Source organism: Eubalaena glacialis, chromosome 11, assembly GCF_028564815.1.
Source record: "Eubalaena glacialis isolate mEubGla1 chromosome 11, mEubGla1.1.hap2.+ XY, whole genome shotgun sequence".
In the NCBI taxonomy this organism is placed as follows: domain Eukaryota; kingdom Metazoa; phylum Chordata; class Mammalia; order Artiodactyla; family Balaenidae; genus Eubalaena; species Eubalaena glacialis.
This window is the reverse complement of record NC_083726.1, coordinates 109560604-109576353: the sequence shown is the minus strand read 5'-3', so window position 1 is coordinate 109576353 and position 15750 is coordinate 109560604. Positions and strand designations below refer to the sequence as shown.

The window sequence follows — 15750 nt, the reverse complement described above, 5'->3', positions numbered from 1 at the left end:
TTATAACAGAGGTTATTACCTTAGGACCACACAACGTGGGTGCTACATCAGGACTGGCCCGGAAACCAATATCAATTCTTTTATATTACTTGAAACAAACAGGATGATACAAATGCACCTGATTTAGGGTCTAGATGCCCCGTGTTTAGATGATATACTTTTTTAGTTTTTTTTTTTTTTTTACATGGCAAGAGAAATTATTCTTGTCCTATGTCATTAGAACATACTGTGATTCTTCTGAATTGTAATTTAATTATTCATAATTAAATTTAATTATGAATTATTGTACTTTAATTATCAGTTTATTACACAATGCAGGTTTTTCGATCCTGGGTAGCTAATGGCACAGAAAAGAGCATAGTTGTTTAACACAATTAAGTTATAGCTCACCTTCCAACAAACAAATTGGTTTCTCTTAATAGCCAATTAAGGAGCTGCCGTGCATGATCTTATATGAACATTTTTGAAGTACTTTTTTGTTTTCACATTGATTTTGATGTTAATATTACACATTTTCATAGGCTGATTTGTTTTTATATTACTTTATTTTCCTTCCCCCCTAAATCTCACCCATTTTCAAGAATGAATGAATATATGAGTGTTTTTCTGTGCAATTCTCACTACTCTCATTGTAACTCCTTGTGTTTGACCATTTGGGACAGAACAACATATTAGGAAAACATATAATGACACAGTTGATACCTCAATGCCCATCAATCCCTTAAGTATAATTCAGGTTATTTTCCATTAAAATATTTCCTTATACTTGCTCAAAGTGCATCTATTACTTTTTAAAAGAGTTGGGGGGAGGTGAGTCTCACAAACGTGTGAGATCATTCCGAGTTCAACCCTTATTGATTGGTATGGAACTCCGATAATGTACTCCCCAAAACTACAGAGTACAGATTTATGGCTGGGTAAACACACAGAAGAAAGGAAAAGGGAATGAAAGAGGAAAACACCAGAGACAGAGAAAAGAATTTCAGGACCCCTGGGTTAAGAAAAAGCTAGAATCTTACTGAAAGTGATTGGACAAATTGAAAGAAAAAAAAAAAACAACCCGTTATCAGCTATTTTTAAAACCATTGAGGGTTTGAGGTGAAGTGAAGCTCATTTTGTCAACAGGAAGCTATGGGCTCTGCACCTCTATTTATATAATAAACAACATTTGCTTTTCCATCTTGGGTTCTGCCCAGAAGTTGTCGTCTGAGGCTGCTTCTGGCTCTGGTTGACTGGTTTTTAGAAAAAAAAAAAACCAAACTGTGGCCACCTGTTCCTCTCTCTACCACAGAGAAAGTCAAGTCACTTTCGCTGGTGTTTGGTTAGTGAAAAATGCTAAAACACACAAGGATTTCAATTTTTAAAAATTTTTATTTATTTATTTATTTGGCTGCATTGGGTCTTCGTTGCTGTGCGCGGGCTTTCCCTAATTGCGGCGAGCGGTGGCTACTCTTTGTTGCGGTGTGCAGGCTTCTCATTGCAGTGGCTTCTCTTGTTGCGGAGCACGGGCTCTAGGCGCGCGGGCTTCAGTAGTTGTGGCATGCAGGCTCAGTAGTTGTGGCTCTCGGGCTCTAGAGCGCAGGCTCAGTAGCTGTGGCGCACAGGCTTAGTTGCTCTGCGACATGTGGGATCTTCCCAGACCAGGGATGGAACCGATGTTCCCTGCATTGGCAGGCGGATTCTTAATCACTGCGCCACCAGGGAAGTCCCAAGGATTTCAATTTTTATTGGAGTGTTGTATTTTTAACCTAATCTTTGCCTCCTTGAATTTTTTTTTTTTTTTTGTCTCCCTGAATTTGACTAAACTCTAAGCACAGTCCTGCCCCACCTCCACTGTGCTCCTGATGTTCATTCTACCCTGTAAGGTTCCAGATGGATCGGTATGGAACTCGGGTCCTCTTCACCACACTTTGCAAATTCCCTTCTCCCAGACAGATTTGTGAATTCCCAGAGCCTCCGGGTTCCCCTGCTCTGATGTCAACCCATCATCCCTCTGCCATCTCCTTATCCCCCTTATCTGGTACTCTTCCAACTTCTGTTTCTTCTCAGATGTCTCTCTTAACTGTGTTACAGCTGCTTCAGTACAGAAGGAAGGTGAACCTTAAGACACCGCCAGTTGCTTGCACCTCTGACCAGGTGTAAAGTATTTGGCTAAACATCAGCTTTCACCACGAGTGCCCGAGGCAGAGGAGGGAGGAACTTGTGGCTGGCAACACGTACTGCTTGAGGTCATGAAAAGTGGGGAGACAGCTTGGGGTTTGCACCATCTGAGTCAAATGAATACTTAGAGAAAGTGTGCAAGGAGCTCTTTTAGAGAGTATAGTGCACACTTGAATTTCCAGAACTTCTTCATTCAAGGAGGAAGGAGAATTTTCTTTAATCAGAAGCATGAAATATGGGAAAAGGTTAGGCTCAGAGCAGGATCAACTCAATTTTGGAAGAGAAAATAAGAGTAAAACTTTTTTTTAGGTGAGGTGAGTAGGCAGGTGAGTCTCTTCAAGGTACCAGGAAGGCATTCAGTCACAAATTGCTTAATGGTACTTTTACCCAATCTGTTAATTCCAACATTAAAGATCCATTTTTTAGTTCAAATAACTCTTTTTCATCAAGTGCCTTGTTTAAGAAGGTTGTCATTTGTGTTCACCAGGAAAAAAATAATATTATTACCATAAAGAATGAAATGTTTTCACATCCTTTTATGGGGAGGATCAAGGAGAGAAAACTAGAACATCGGGAACTGAAATGGGTCGAGAGTAAAATGCAGCAAGAAGGAGGTGAATGGAATTCTGCAAACGGGGAAGAAAGGACAGAGGGAAAGAACTAGGACCAAAACCACCCCCCCAAAACTGCCCTGGGACTGTTCTTAGAGGAAAGTTATGAGGGAAAATAAGCCTTTGTAAGGATAAGGAAAGAAAGGACGGATAGTGAGTTAGAAGTGTTGGTTTACATATAGAGAAGAGTACAAAAGGCAGAGGATATCAGAACAATGAGAAATGGCAAAGCACAGGAATTTGATGATGCAAAAAAAAAGCGAGGGTGAAGCATAAAACTTCACCCTGTAAGACTAAAGGAGGCAGAAAAGAAATGGAATTTTCTGGAGGACCTAGGAGGGGACCACGTCTGGGGGAGAGTAAACAAATTTGTAATGTTGGAGAACCAGTGGTCAAGCTGTGGAGGGAAGGAGGAAACAATGGAGAAGAGCAGAACAGAGAAATGTGAGCGATGCTGCTACTCAGCTTTCAAAATGGGGTAAAAGCCTAAGTTCAGGCCTTCTTTCTAAACATAGAAAAAGAAATAACCAGACCAAAGACCACTGTCTTCTGAGAAGGAAATTGGGAACATTTATTTTAAACGTTTAATTTGCAATATACCCAATACTGGGATTGGGGTGCTTTCTGGTGGGAATGCCACCTCTCGTTCAATAGGCAATCAGAGGGTCAGTTCATGAAGAGACTCAAATGATTCTTGGAAACTGTGCCTATGAGATGCCTCTACAGTGGCTACAATGTCCATTGACTATGTCTGTCTATATACGAGTACATTTGCTTTGAGAGATTGGGGTAGGGCTTACATGCTTTGGGGCTTTTCTAGCATTTCTCTTTAATCAGTTGTGCAAATCCTATTAAATTAAATTGCTTCTTAACAGCAAGAATCTGGTCCTCATTTAGGTAGTATTTCCATAATGTGAAAGGAATCCAACCCTTACCAAGCTGAATTCTGTAGCATATAACATCTAGGCTTTGAGAAAAACGAATAATGCATTTAAATCTCAAACCATCGAATTAAAAGAAACCTTAGAACTAACATAAATTTAACTTTGTCATGTAAAGATGGGGAAATTAAACCAGGGCCTAATGAGAGAACATGACTTAACTGAGGCTACCTGGTTACTGCTAGAGCCAGGATTAGAATGCAGGTTGTCTGAATATTGTGTTTCTTTTACTCTTTCCTGTAAACCATCAGGTAAACTTTATACTTGTGTGTTAAAGTTCAGGTCTGAATTCCCTTCTTATGCCCCAAATCAGGCTACTCCAGAATCCATTTGCACAATATAATCTCTACAGATTTTGGTAAGTGGTGAGGATGAAAGGAGTACCAACCACTCAAGGAAATTGGGAGCAATGATATGGTTTCACATTAAGTTGTCTAATTAACTTGTGGAGGTGGGCTAACCCCCATACTACCATAAATGAGTGAGTAAATGAGACTTGCTAGCCCTACTTGCCAACTGAACAACTGCATGAAAAATTGAATAGTTTTATACCTGGTGTACTCCTCTCTCTTTAGCCTCGGTCTTGTATAACTCTTGGCTCTGGAGAATTTTCTACGACTACAAAAATTACCATAATTCTTCTCCTAAAAAGGACCTACCAGGCAAATGTTAGGACAATCCAGCAAAATAATTAATAAAAGTAAAGGGGACTATGTAGGTGAATGGGGGTTAATCTAGGAAACTCTTGAATGAAAAATAAAGTTCCATGGTTAGTTAAGGTAGACAGTGATAACGTCTTCCACCCTAAGATCTATCTCAAACAGATTCAGTAGTTAATTATTATTTTCAATAATTTTATTGAAGTTTATTTTCCCTTGAAATTGTATGCAGAATGTTTGTATCTAAGCCACATGGTATATCTACTAGGTCTATGATATGGGGAAGTAGCAAAACCATGCAATACTACAGACTATTTTAAGTACTGAAAAATGAGATAAATCGATGAAAAATCAAGAAGTAAGGACAAAAGCTAGACATTGCGATGGGATTGGTTTAAGAAATACTCATGTCTATGGGTTGGCTGACAATGGTTGGACAAGAAGTTCCCTCTTAGAGCATTCTCTCCCTCCCACCCACACATTCTTTCTTTCCTCTTCCTTGACATCACAGACCACTGGGTCTCTGCAAGTTCACATCATCACAGGGAGGAAGGCGGAAATAGCTGGAGCGACGGAGTCGCCTTGGGGGTAGACCAGCCATCTGACGGCAAAGTTCATCTAGAAGAGAAGCAGAGCATAATGGGATGAGGATGCGGGAAGATGGCAAGGGCTCGTGTCTTAAGGAAAGGGAAGACTGCAGGGTGGTGTAGTGAAAAGGTTGAAGAGAAATAGATCAGGGTTAGAACCCCAGCTCTGCCACTTACTGGTTATTTACTCCCTACCAGAAAGTTTAACTTTTCTGAACCTCACTATCCCTTTCTGTAAAACAAGCATTAAAATACCCACCTCAGCAAGGTAGTTGTCAGTATGAAAATGAAAAAATGGATACAAAGGTACCTAGCACACTGGTGGTCGGTAAATTTTAGTTTCCTTTATACATCTTGCTCCTAATTCTTCTAATCGTGGACTTATTAAACAGCAAAAATATGAGGTCCAGTCATTCAATATATATTTAAATGTTTACTACGTGCAAATGGCTAACTTTAGCAAGTCCCCTGAGACACTTGAAAGTGCCTAGAGTCCCAAATACTCATCCTCAATGTCAAGGTGCTTCCCTTGCAGGTGGCTTGCATAGAGCCAATTGGGGGCAAGCAGCAAGTTTCCTTCTGCGAAGTTAAGTACAGCTCTTACTCAGGGGCTCAGTGCAAGGCGGGCTGCTGAGTCAGAGTGGTTTTCGTGTGTGGTGCCTTTGCCGACCACAGCCATCGTTTGGGGCTGGCCAGGGGCAAGGTGAGAAATATCTTTTTTCCCACCATGCACAGTCTATAACCACACACACTGGACCCTTGTAAAATCTTTCTACCTTCCTCTACCTCTGACATTTCACAATAAGCAAGGTAAATTGTTCTTGGCATTGGTGGACTGTTTAAAAGGTAGCCGGTGTCTAGGAGTCCAGTTGATTTTTCACATATCCAAATGCTACTGCCTCCAAATTAGTGGCTTTCCCCGCCCCCCCAGAGTTATGAACGTGGCTGCAGACTAGTAGAGACTGTTATTTTTAATGGCTGACTTGGCCTTCCATCTAGAACTCTGGTGAATGATCTTCAAAGCAACCAGAGCATCTGAAATTTCTATCTATATATAAGAGAAGTTAGGGGTTACTGTCTAGTTAGAAAGAGATCTGGGGAGGGGTGCTTTTCTTAGGGTTATGTATATAGTAAGCATACTGCTTTCCTTAGATTGTTTATTTGGGGTAACTTGGTGGAACAGAGGCTATTGTAAGTCAGGGAGTAGCCTAAAGCCCTCCTGCAAAGCCAGACCTTGGATGTGTTAGCATCTTGTGCCTAGTTATCACTCTCATTACTGTCCCTCCCCACTAAAAAGCCAGTCTTACCTTTCATGACTTCATGCTCTTTACAGACAAGACGGGAGCAGACCTCATTGTTGATGATGTACATACGCCGTAAACTGCCACCGGTGCAAATGTCACGGTGCAGGAAGGAGATAGAAAAAGCATTGAGAGGGAGAACTAGCCTAGGCCTGCGATGCCTCTTCAACTCCTGTATTTCCCACTCTTTCCTATCTGTTCTCCCCTTATCTGGATTTCCTTAAGTCTTTCAGACTTCTTCCTCCCGCTCCCCATCCCACCCCACCTCCCCAAGTAGTGTAGGAGATGGAATGGGATCAATCACTCTTCTTGGTGACACTTTGCACACTCCTCCTAGACTCAAGCGTCATACTCCTCCCCACTATTCCCTACTATTTTCTACCTTCACACTTGGATGTTTAGCTCCAGCCTTTTTCAGTGAGGTGGTAAATTTGATAGACTGGAGTTTCCCTCATGATGATCCTACCTCCAGCCCCCACCTTCATTTGCCTTCTAGCGTCTACACTTGTTAGTCAAACTGTTCTCTGTGTGCCTCAATCCATACTCCACGTTCTCATTGGCACCTTCAGGAATAGCTAAGAGGGTTATGCTAAAAAACGTCTGCCCCTCCAAAGACTGAAATTCCACAGTGGATGCTCATTAAATAGTTACTGACATGAAAGCACTATCATGGACGATGCTCTCTAGGTGTTCTGGGACCTTTACCTGGTAAAGCATAATTGATGGATGCATTGCTTCACTGGCCGATGCACAGAGTAGAGTCTTGTGCAGGCAAATTTCTCATCCCGGCACTCTGAAGAGGCCCAACATAAAAAACACGGGGAGGCATAACAAACAGGCATGAACAAAGGGTTAAGGGGATGGAGGAGGGGAGATAGAGTTGGGGAAAACCTACAAAGTAATCTCTACAGAGGATCACTGCAAGTTGGGGCATGTTCTTCCTGTCACCAAAACAAAGCAATAATAGAAGTTGTCTAAAAAATGAAATTTAGGTGCTTCCCTACCTGGAAGGAAAGTGGGTTAAAATAGTCCCTGAGGTCTCTTCTAGGAAAAAAATCCTTCTAGGGTTATACAGGTGGCAACATGAAATATCAAATGCTAGCAGTCCCATTCTGAAGAATTTGAATTCTCAGGTGGGTCACTATTTCTCTGTTCTGGTGGTTTTCAACCCTATCTGCACATCAGAATTATCAGTACATTAGAGAAAGCATGACATCTACAGTAATACGGAATCCTTGCAGTCACTTCCCAACCCACTAACCAACAGATAGTGTCCAAAGGTAGTTTAGGGAGAGGACTGGTCTGGGACCATGCAACAGTGGTCCCATCTTTTTCCCATGACTTTTAGAACAGGAGCTCATAAAACAGTGGGATGGGGTGGGAGGATAATGAAGAGTACTACAAATACGCTTTGAGAAAGAATTGGAAATAAACTAGAAGATGTACCACGTATCCTCCCAAGAACAAGGACAAGGAATTCTCAGGAAGGAAAAAAAAGCTTAAAAAAAGACATGCAAAAGACAATCATACCTGTGGTGGTATTTTTATCGGGCGAGGCTAGAAGGCAAAAATTTTATTCAGTTATTACTGTTTCTAGAAGTCACTGCCCTGTAACTGTCATGTTGCCTTACTTGAGACCCACGTGGGGCACCCATAAATAGATGAATTAATAACTCTTTTTTAGCAACTTCTAAAAGAAAACCCATAATGGGGTGTTTTGATCCACACAATTGAAGAGATTTAACATGATTTTAAATGATTTTTGTCTTTCTCCTTTCTCTCCTAGAGAGTTGAGAAACTCATTGTATTGAGAATATCTTTGTTTCTATCAAGAGGCAAATTTAGTAGAAACACAAGGCAACGAGCCATGCTCAGAAGAGCATCATCCAAGAGCTAAGGGGAGAAAAGATTATTATCCTGCTGTGGAAGCTCTAGATACATCATCATGGGTTCTTGGATAAAAGTTATTTGGTAAAGAATAGCAAGGGTCATAGTCATATCCAGCCCTAACCTAGGGGCAAGTTAAATACCAGCGAAGTTTGTAAAATGGAGAATAAGTCAAGGAGTAAGATGAGTCTTGAGGAAATAGACTAACCACGGGAGTTATCTGTAAAAATGTCTTTGGAAGGGTTGCTTATAGGATACCATAGGAAGAATGCTATATCTACCCCATGGTTTCAATTACAGGTTTATATGTTGAGAATTCTCAAACTTATATGTCTAGCCCAGATCTTTCTCCTAATAAGCTCAAGACCTACAAATCCAACTGCCATTTTGTGGAAGAGTTCACGGATTTTTTTTTAAAAAGATCCTTCCATATCTCAAACTGCCTTATCTTTCCCCTTCACCAATTCACATTGGTGCCACCATCCACCCAATAGCTACCATCTACCTAATAGAAAACTGGACATCATCTCAATAGTCCCTGCTCACTGACAGCTCATTTCTCTCCCTTACCTCTAACGTAGTTCAGGCCATCATATTTTATTGGGACTAGGCAAAAGCATTCTCGCTGGCTTTCCAGTTCAAGAATCTGCTTAGGACCTTCCTTTGCATGCACTATTCTCTGATTGGTTTTCATTTCCATTCTAAGCCTTTGCCCATATTGTTTTCTTTACCTAAAAGCTCTTCCCCTGTCTATTCATTTGTCTTTCAAGAATCAACCTAGTCGATATGCCTTCCATAAAAGCCTTTCCTAACTCCCAACACAAAATATAGTCAAGGACTCTTTGAGTCTTCCACAGCTTCTTTTGCTTATCCTGATTATAGCATTTGTAAAACTGAATAAGGTTATCCATTCCTTTGTCTACCTTGTCTACTAGACAAAAGATATCTAGAAGAAAATCAGTTTTGTTCACCCTTGTCTTGCCTTTACCCATCCAGTCTCAGAAACTTGGAGAGAAAAATCAAGTCTTGGTATTTTGTGTATCAAACCCCTTGCGCAGTTCTTGCTTGTTAGGGGATCAAAAATGTCTTTAATTTAAATTATACTGTTGGACAAATGTGCTACATAAAATGGTAGCCCTAATTAGGATCCTTTACCAGCCATACTGCCTTCTGTCATGGGGGATAGGGAAAGACCAGAGCGGGCCCGGTGGCCCTGGGATCCCAGATCTGAACTTACCCAGGTCATCTATGGGAGGCTTGATATCGGCCAGAACTGAAAAGGCACAAAACAGTGGTGTGAGGAGGGTTTCGAATTGGCAAAGGGGAAGGCAGAAGGCAAGAGGGAAGAATATAGATAACAGGACAAAGTCAAGGCTATGACTGGGTTTGTGTATTATGTCCAAGGGAATAAAGTTAATTGAAAATAATTAAATATTTTTTGAATATTATTTGGCCTGTTGACATTATACTAATTTTTGGAAGACCTTAATTCATGCTTTTTTAAGCTATTAATCCACTTTGCTTCCTCTTTTTAGAGGACTAGGAAGAGTCTTTCCTTTTATCCCACCGTCACTGAACAACATCCCTTTCCCTGTGATAAAAATACACGATTAATTCAAGAGCTGGAATAAATAATTGTGAATATTAACAAGAATCATGCCATCTTTAAGGAGATGAAACATACCTGTAGGAGTGAAACCTACCTGTTTCATCTGTAGCAGGATCATTCACCAGATCTGCAAAGATACAACATAGGGAATGAAAAATGCAAGTTAGAAAAGTAGCAAAGAGGAGCAGGATGAAGGGATGATGATCCAAAAGGAGGCAAGATTGAAGTGAAAGAGTGTGGACTCTTGGGGAAAATATAAGGGAGCGATAAAAAGATGGGGCATGTTTAAGCCCTCGGTGGCATCTAAGATAGACAACAGACCTCTGAACCTCAGCAAGTCCCCTACATACAAATGAGTTCCGTTCCGAGAGCACGTTCGTAAGTCCAATTTGTTCGTAAGTCCAACAAAGTTAGCTTAGGTACCCAACTAACACAATCAGCTATGTGGTGCTGTACTGTAATAGGTTTATAATACTTTTCACACGAATAATACATAAAAAACAAACACAAAAAATAAACATTTTTAATCTTACAGTACAGTACCTTGAAAAGTACAGTAGTACCAGCTACATCACTGCTGCTTTTACGCTTGCTTCTGGACATCCTGGGCTTGAAATAAAGATACTGTACTACTGTACTCTATACAGTACCGTACAGTAAATAAGTACACAAAAGCACATCCACTTGTAGAGGATGCACACACGTGACAATGTACGCCAGACACGAGAACTAACTTAGGTGATTGGACATGAGAATGTTCAAATCTTTGAAAGTTCGCAACTTGAAGGTTTGTATGTAGGGGTACTGTTCTAGTCTTCCTTTAAGGAAGGATGTACAGACCTCAACCCTTCTATCCCCAGTTTGAAAGCAAAGAAATGAACAAAAGAGTATCCTACTAGGATCTTCTGTGAATGTCTCTGGAGTCACTGGAGTCACATCATCTGCATAAAAACAATCGGGAAACATTTTCTGAGCATTCTCTGTCCCCCACCCCTACCCTTGCACTCCCAGTAAGTGAAATTGACAAGCACAGTAGACTCATAGTAAGATCCCAAAGTGTTTTTCTTTCTTTGCTTCCCAGCCTAAGTCCTTTCCCCTGTAACCCAAACAAATGTCACACTTTCCTACTTCCATGAATATACCTGTACAGTCCTAACCCTAGAGAGTCCTTCTCCCTGTGTGCTCCTTATTTAGAGGAATGAATGAACTACATGGCCATTAGACAGTCCACCACAGGCACGCCCTTTCTCGGTTAGACTTTGGTTAAGCGTTGGACTGCAAGAATGACTTCTTCATCCTAGCATATAATAACAGATACAGCTAATTTGGGATTACTATGTACTTGCTTTTACAGATGGTAAAACTCAGAACCAGGAGAATAAATAACTCACACAAGGTCATAGAGCTTGTTAATAATTATAATGGATTGATGACCTCTTTGCAATACTTATTTAAAATGAAAATTGTTTTTCTCAAACAGACGGTGATTTTTAAAAACTTTTTATTTTATATTGGAGTATAGTTGATTAACAATGTTGTGATAGTTTCAGGTGTACAGTAAAGTTATTCACTTATACATATACATGTATCTATTCTTTTTCAAACTCTTTTCCCATTTAGGTTATTTAATATTGAGCAGAGTTCCCTGTATACAGTATACAGTCCCTGTTGATTATCCATTTTAAATGTAGCAGTGTGTACACGTCAATCCCAAACTCCCTAGCTATCCCTTCCCCCCTGGTAACCATAAGTTCGTTCTGTCTGAATCTGTTTCAAACAGACTGTGATCTTGATATTCATAATTTGGATGTAATTGGATATCAGTCTGATGATAGGCTTTACACAAAAGAGTGTTCAAAAAAGTAACATTGGTAGTTTTCTGATGCTCAGTGATAAGTGAGATAAAGAGAGGGGAGAGGAAATGCCTTGTTGTTGGTCCTTGGAAAGTAAATGCCGGAGCGGAAGAAATAAAAATGGTCCAGGTCTTAAGGTGGAAGCTATTTGGATAAACTAAGAAAACTGTACCTGAAACTGTAAATAACAGCAATTCCTGAAACAAATAGTCTCTGCTTTAAAAAGCAACATAACAAAGCAGTGTGAAGCACTAAATGTTTGTTAAACATCCCACCTGTAATTAACCTTCATTGTAAATGGCTTATAGTCATAATCTGTTTTACCCACTAGAGGGCAGCAAAATCACAGTTTGCCTTGAGGTCCGCTTACAAATGTCAGATTTAAAATCTGGTGAGAATAGCATTTTTATAAAGCATGTCAGAGTTACTGATCCTTGCGCTAGAAGCAATACACAAAACATTTTGAAGGAATTTCCCCTGCTTATTCCTTACCTCATCCTTTTAAAAAAAATTCCGGATAGAAGGTCATCAGATCTGACAACAGCTTCATCTTTAACACTCAGTATAAGCTTTTGTCTTCCGGAACAAATTTTGATAAAAGGAATTAAAGTCTGCTCCAGTCCCACAGGATATTTGAAAAGCCACTGACCTGAACCATTCCAGAGGCTGTAAGAAGGGAGTGGATCCTCCCCGGGGTGCAGCCCTATCCTGCCCTGTTTCCCATTCTCTCCAGCTACATTCCAGGCCAACCACGCACAGAAACAGAGAGAGCAGTGCGCGAGCAAAGGGTTTGAGAGTATCCTGGCTGTCTCCTCAGAATTTCAGGCAGAGTACTAGTTTTCCGTATATTCCTCAGTTTACCCACCTTTTCCATGAGCTACCACCATCTGAATGCTTTATTAAGGATTCGTGAGTGTTCCCTGAAGGAACATTTTCATCATCTCTTGTACTATCTCTGCATCTCAAATCATAAAATAGGACTGGACCTTAACCAGCCCAAAGAAAGGAATTTGGATTTTTAGTTTTGCTACTGCTGACTATGACCTAGGTTCAAAAACGTAGGGATTCAGACCTCCATACCCACAACAGAGGGAAAAAAAAAGCTTTTCTATATTTTAGCTTCTCTACCAGGATGCACAGTAAGAAATGATATTGTGCCTCAGTATACACAAAGAAAACTGAAACAAGTTTAATAAGATAATACTTCACTCTGGTAATGTACTTGCAGTGTCCTCTATTTTTATTTTAGTCTATCCTAACTCATTAAAAGCCCCAGTTGTGACCCACTCATTTGGTTTTTGACCCATTAACAGGTTGCATACTGCAGTGCTCTCAGGGGTTGGGAAAAGCAAGAGAACTTATGTTAGATACCTGGAGGCAGCCTGGGAATGTTGATTAGAGTATCCTTCATCAAGCTGAAGGAAGTGGCCCTTTGGAAGCCAGAACTTTTGGGTTCTGTCTGATTGTGCCACGGTTGCTCTGGTGATGGGAAGACTTCTTATGTCTGCATTTTAGTTTCTCCACTATTACATGGTTAGGAAAATGTTTTCTGTTAGGATCTGTGGACATTTTCCAAGGGAGTGGAAATGAGATGGACATAGAGAAGGTTTGGGGAAAGTTACTTCAGTAGTTCAAAAGAGAACAAGAATGTTTTATGAATGGGCTCTTAGTTCCCCGACCAGGGATCGAACCCGTGCCTCCTGCAGTGGAAGCTTATAGTCCTAACCACTGGACCACCAGGCAATTACCAGAATAATAGAATTGTTGAACTAGTGAATTAGATCCTATTATTTCCCACACCTTGGCAATGATTCTCTGTGTTGCATTACAAATTCTTGAACTCTAACCCTTCAGCTACATTGTCCTAATAAGAACCTCGTCAGAGCCCAGTTCCAAGTGTTCACCTACCTCCTCTTTGGCTGCTGACCCCTAGGGGTGTCCAGTCTGTATCAAAGGAAGGAGAAAATGTATGTGAATGAGTCCAGCTCTATACCCCGTAAAGCTTGTATAAGATGAACCAGAAAATGATGGAAAAATTGTACTTTATCTTCCAGTGTTTTATTTCTGTTATAGCTCAGTATAAAAGTACTCAGACCGTTAGCGCTACACACAGACATGGGAACACTCAAAGAGGGCAGATTTCTGAGAACAAAGGCAAGCTCTGCGATGCCCTGACTCAGGAGGCCCTCTTGCCCTCAGGCCAGCCGGAAGGGGTAGGGCCCTGATCCACACACAAGGCCAGCAGACTTTCTGATGTCCCATCCTTCTGTCCCCACAGCCAACCCCTCTTAACTGCACTACTGAACAAGGCCAAAAATTATCATCTCACAGTCTGCATTTGGCCGAATGAGAAAAAAAAAAAAAAAAAAAGAGTAGGATTTTTTGAAAGCCAAGGTTCACTTTCTGTGGTCAATCTTCTAGTTCGATTCTTTGAAATCTGTGAAGATCATTTTTCATTTGTGTATAGATGTGGCAACATATTTTCTGTGTGCATGTGAATCAGCTTGTGTGTAGGCTGGTACTAGTGTTTCTTAGGTGTATATATTCCCACTGTTTTCCTTCACGGTTTAAACTTGAGTTTCTTGTGAGGTGGTCCTTATATGTTTGTGTATGCATTTGTATATATCAGCTTCTTTATCCTTTGGTTTTTTTTTTTTTTTCTTTACTGCCCAGCTTGCGGGATCTTAGTTCCCCCGACCAGGGATTGAACCCATGGCAGTGAAAAGTGACGAGTCCTAACCACTGGACCACCAGGGAACTCGCTGTGTTCTTCTCTTTAATGGCAATTCTAGAGCTCAATAGCAAGCATCTCTCCTCCTATTCCCCTTCAGCCTCATTCCATCCACCCTCTAACATACACCTCCATTCACATCTGAGGAGCTGACATTTTAGGGAGAAAAAAAAGGTAGGGACTCACCAGAGGGAATGATGAGTGCGGTGAGAAACAGCACCACTTTGGGTCCCAAAAGCAGCATATCTGACAGGTGGGTGGGGAGAGTAGAGATTTCAGTTCCAGGCAAGGATATCTGTAGGATCTCTGTCTCTGCATCTTCCCAGGAACTTTCCTAGTGCCCCGTAAGTCTCAGACCCTTCCTCTCTTTCACTCAACATTTCTCCTTCAAATTCTATTCTTTGATCATCTGCCATTATTCTCTCTCCTTTTTTTCTACCAAGTCAGAGGAAATTTTATACTGTAAATGGTTCACGACGGCCCCCACCCTGTGGCCTCTTTCAACCCTAGTGTCTAATCTTCTGTTTTGAAATCTGTGGCTTTTTAATATCATCTGCTCATCTTGGTGTCTCCTCATTGGGATTCCATGGATAATTGGGATGTCTGTTCAGTTCTAAGTCAGTGACATTCCCCATTGCCCTCTTCCAGCCCTTCAAAACACACACACACACACACAGACACACACACACACATTCCCTACCCCTGTCTATTTAGGGTTTTAGACAATCAAAACAACTCACTGTTTATGGTTCTTTGCTCTTTCCACCGAGTCCTTTGGTTGTTGAATGTGTCTCTCTCCTCCTCACTCTGTTCCACTTTGGCTGGAGAGTAAGATGAACAGGGCCACTCCCTGGAAAGGACTTCAAATTTGGCCTACTCTGAAACAATGAGATGAGGGAGAGCGAGGAAGAGAGAGAGAGAGGGAGGGAGGGAGAAAGCCGGGCTGATGCTGTGCTACAATATGAGGCTGGGAGGAGAAGGGGGATGGGGCCTTGCAGTCACTCACACCCTCATTCCAAAGGTTATGACCACATTGATGCTGCTCCCTTGAAGGGTTGGCTGGCGCTTATATATGCCCTTCTTCCGTGCGCCACGTTCCGGCCCCAGCCTCCCTTTCTCCTTGGGTTCCTTCTTACCTAAAGAGCAGCTCCCCAGCCCCCTCCCCGGTCACACGCCCAGAATCTGTTTCTGTTTTTCTGGCTATCTTCCATATTGGAATCATTCCTCTAGCCCCTTTTCTCACTTTTTTTTTTTTTTAATAGTAATCTTTTATTTATTTATTTATTTATTTATTTATTTATTTATTTATTTTTGGCTGTGTTGGGTCTTCGTTTCTGTGCGAGGGCTTTCTCTAGTTGCGGCAAGCGGGGGCCACTCTTCATCGCGGTGCGCGGGCCTCTTCACTATCGCG

The 15750-nt window shown here is 41.2% G+C and overlaps 2 protein-coding genes across 2 annotated transcripts in view; one reads left to right on the top strand and one right to left on the bottom strand.

Annotated features, from left to right (window-relative positions):
• The window catches only part of RIMKLB (ribosomal modification protein rimK like family member B), a 122076-nt gene that overhangs the window by 46474 nt on the left and 59852 nt on the right, over nucleotides 1–15750 (top strand). The gene's annotated exons all lie outside the window — the stretch shown is intronic.
• MFAP5 (microfibril associated protein 5) lies at nucleotides 4602–15239 on the bottom strand. The gene is made up of 10 exons (XM_061205317.1): nucleotides 15080–15239; nucleotides 14526–14585; nucleotides 13517–13552; nucleotides 10652–10696; nucleotides 9850–9882; nucleotides 9384–9419; nucleotides 7790–7816; nucleotides 6965–7052; nucleotides 6266–6339; nucleotides 4602–4989 (listed from the first exon to the last, which is right to left on the bottom strand). The coding sequence occupies exons 2-10, from the start codon at nucleotides 14581–14583 to the stop codon at nucleotides 4877–4879; spliced, it is 510 nt and encodes a 169-aa protein (XP_061061300.1). The 5' UTR covers nucleotides 14584–14585; nucleotides 15080–15239; the 3' UTR covers nucleotides 4602–4876.

What these genes read in the sequence shown, in the direction of transcription:
- MFAP5 (XM_061205317.1), bottom strand. Translation starts at nt 14,583, where the DNA reads ATGCTGCTTTTGGGACCCAAAGTGGTGCTGTTTCTCACCGCACTCATC. An exon ending in GACATTCACAGAAGATCCTA is followed by an intron (nt 9,883 to 10,651) that starts GTAGGATACTCT and finishes GTATCTTTGCAG; the next exon opens with ATCTGGTGAATGATCCTGCT. An exon ending in CATCAATTATGCTTTACCAG is followed by an intron (nt 6,340 to 6,964) that starts GTAAAGGTCCCA and finishes CACCGGTGGCAG; the next exon opens with TTTACGGCGTATGTACATCA.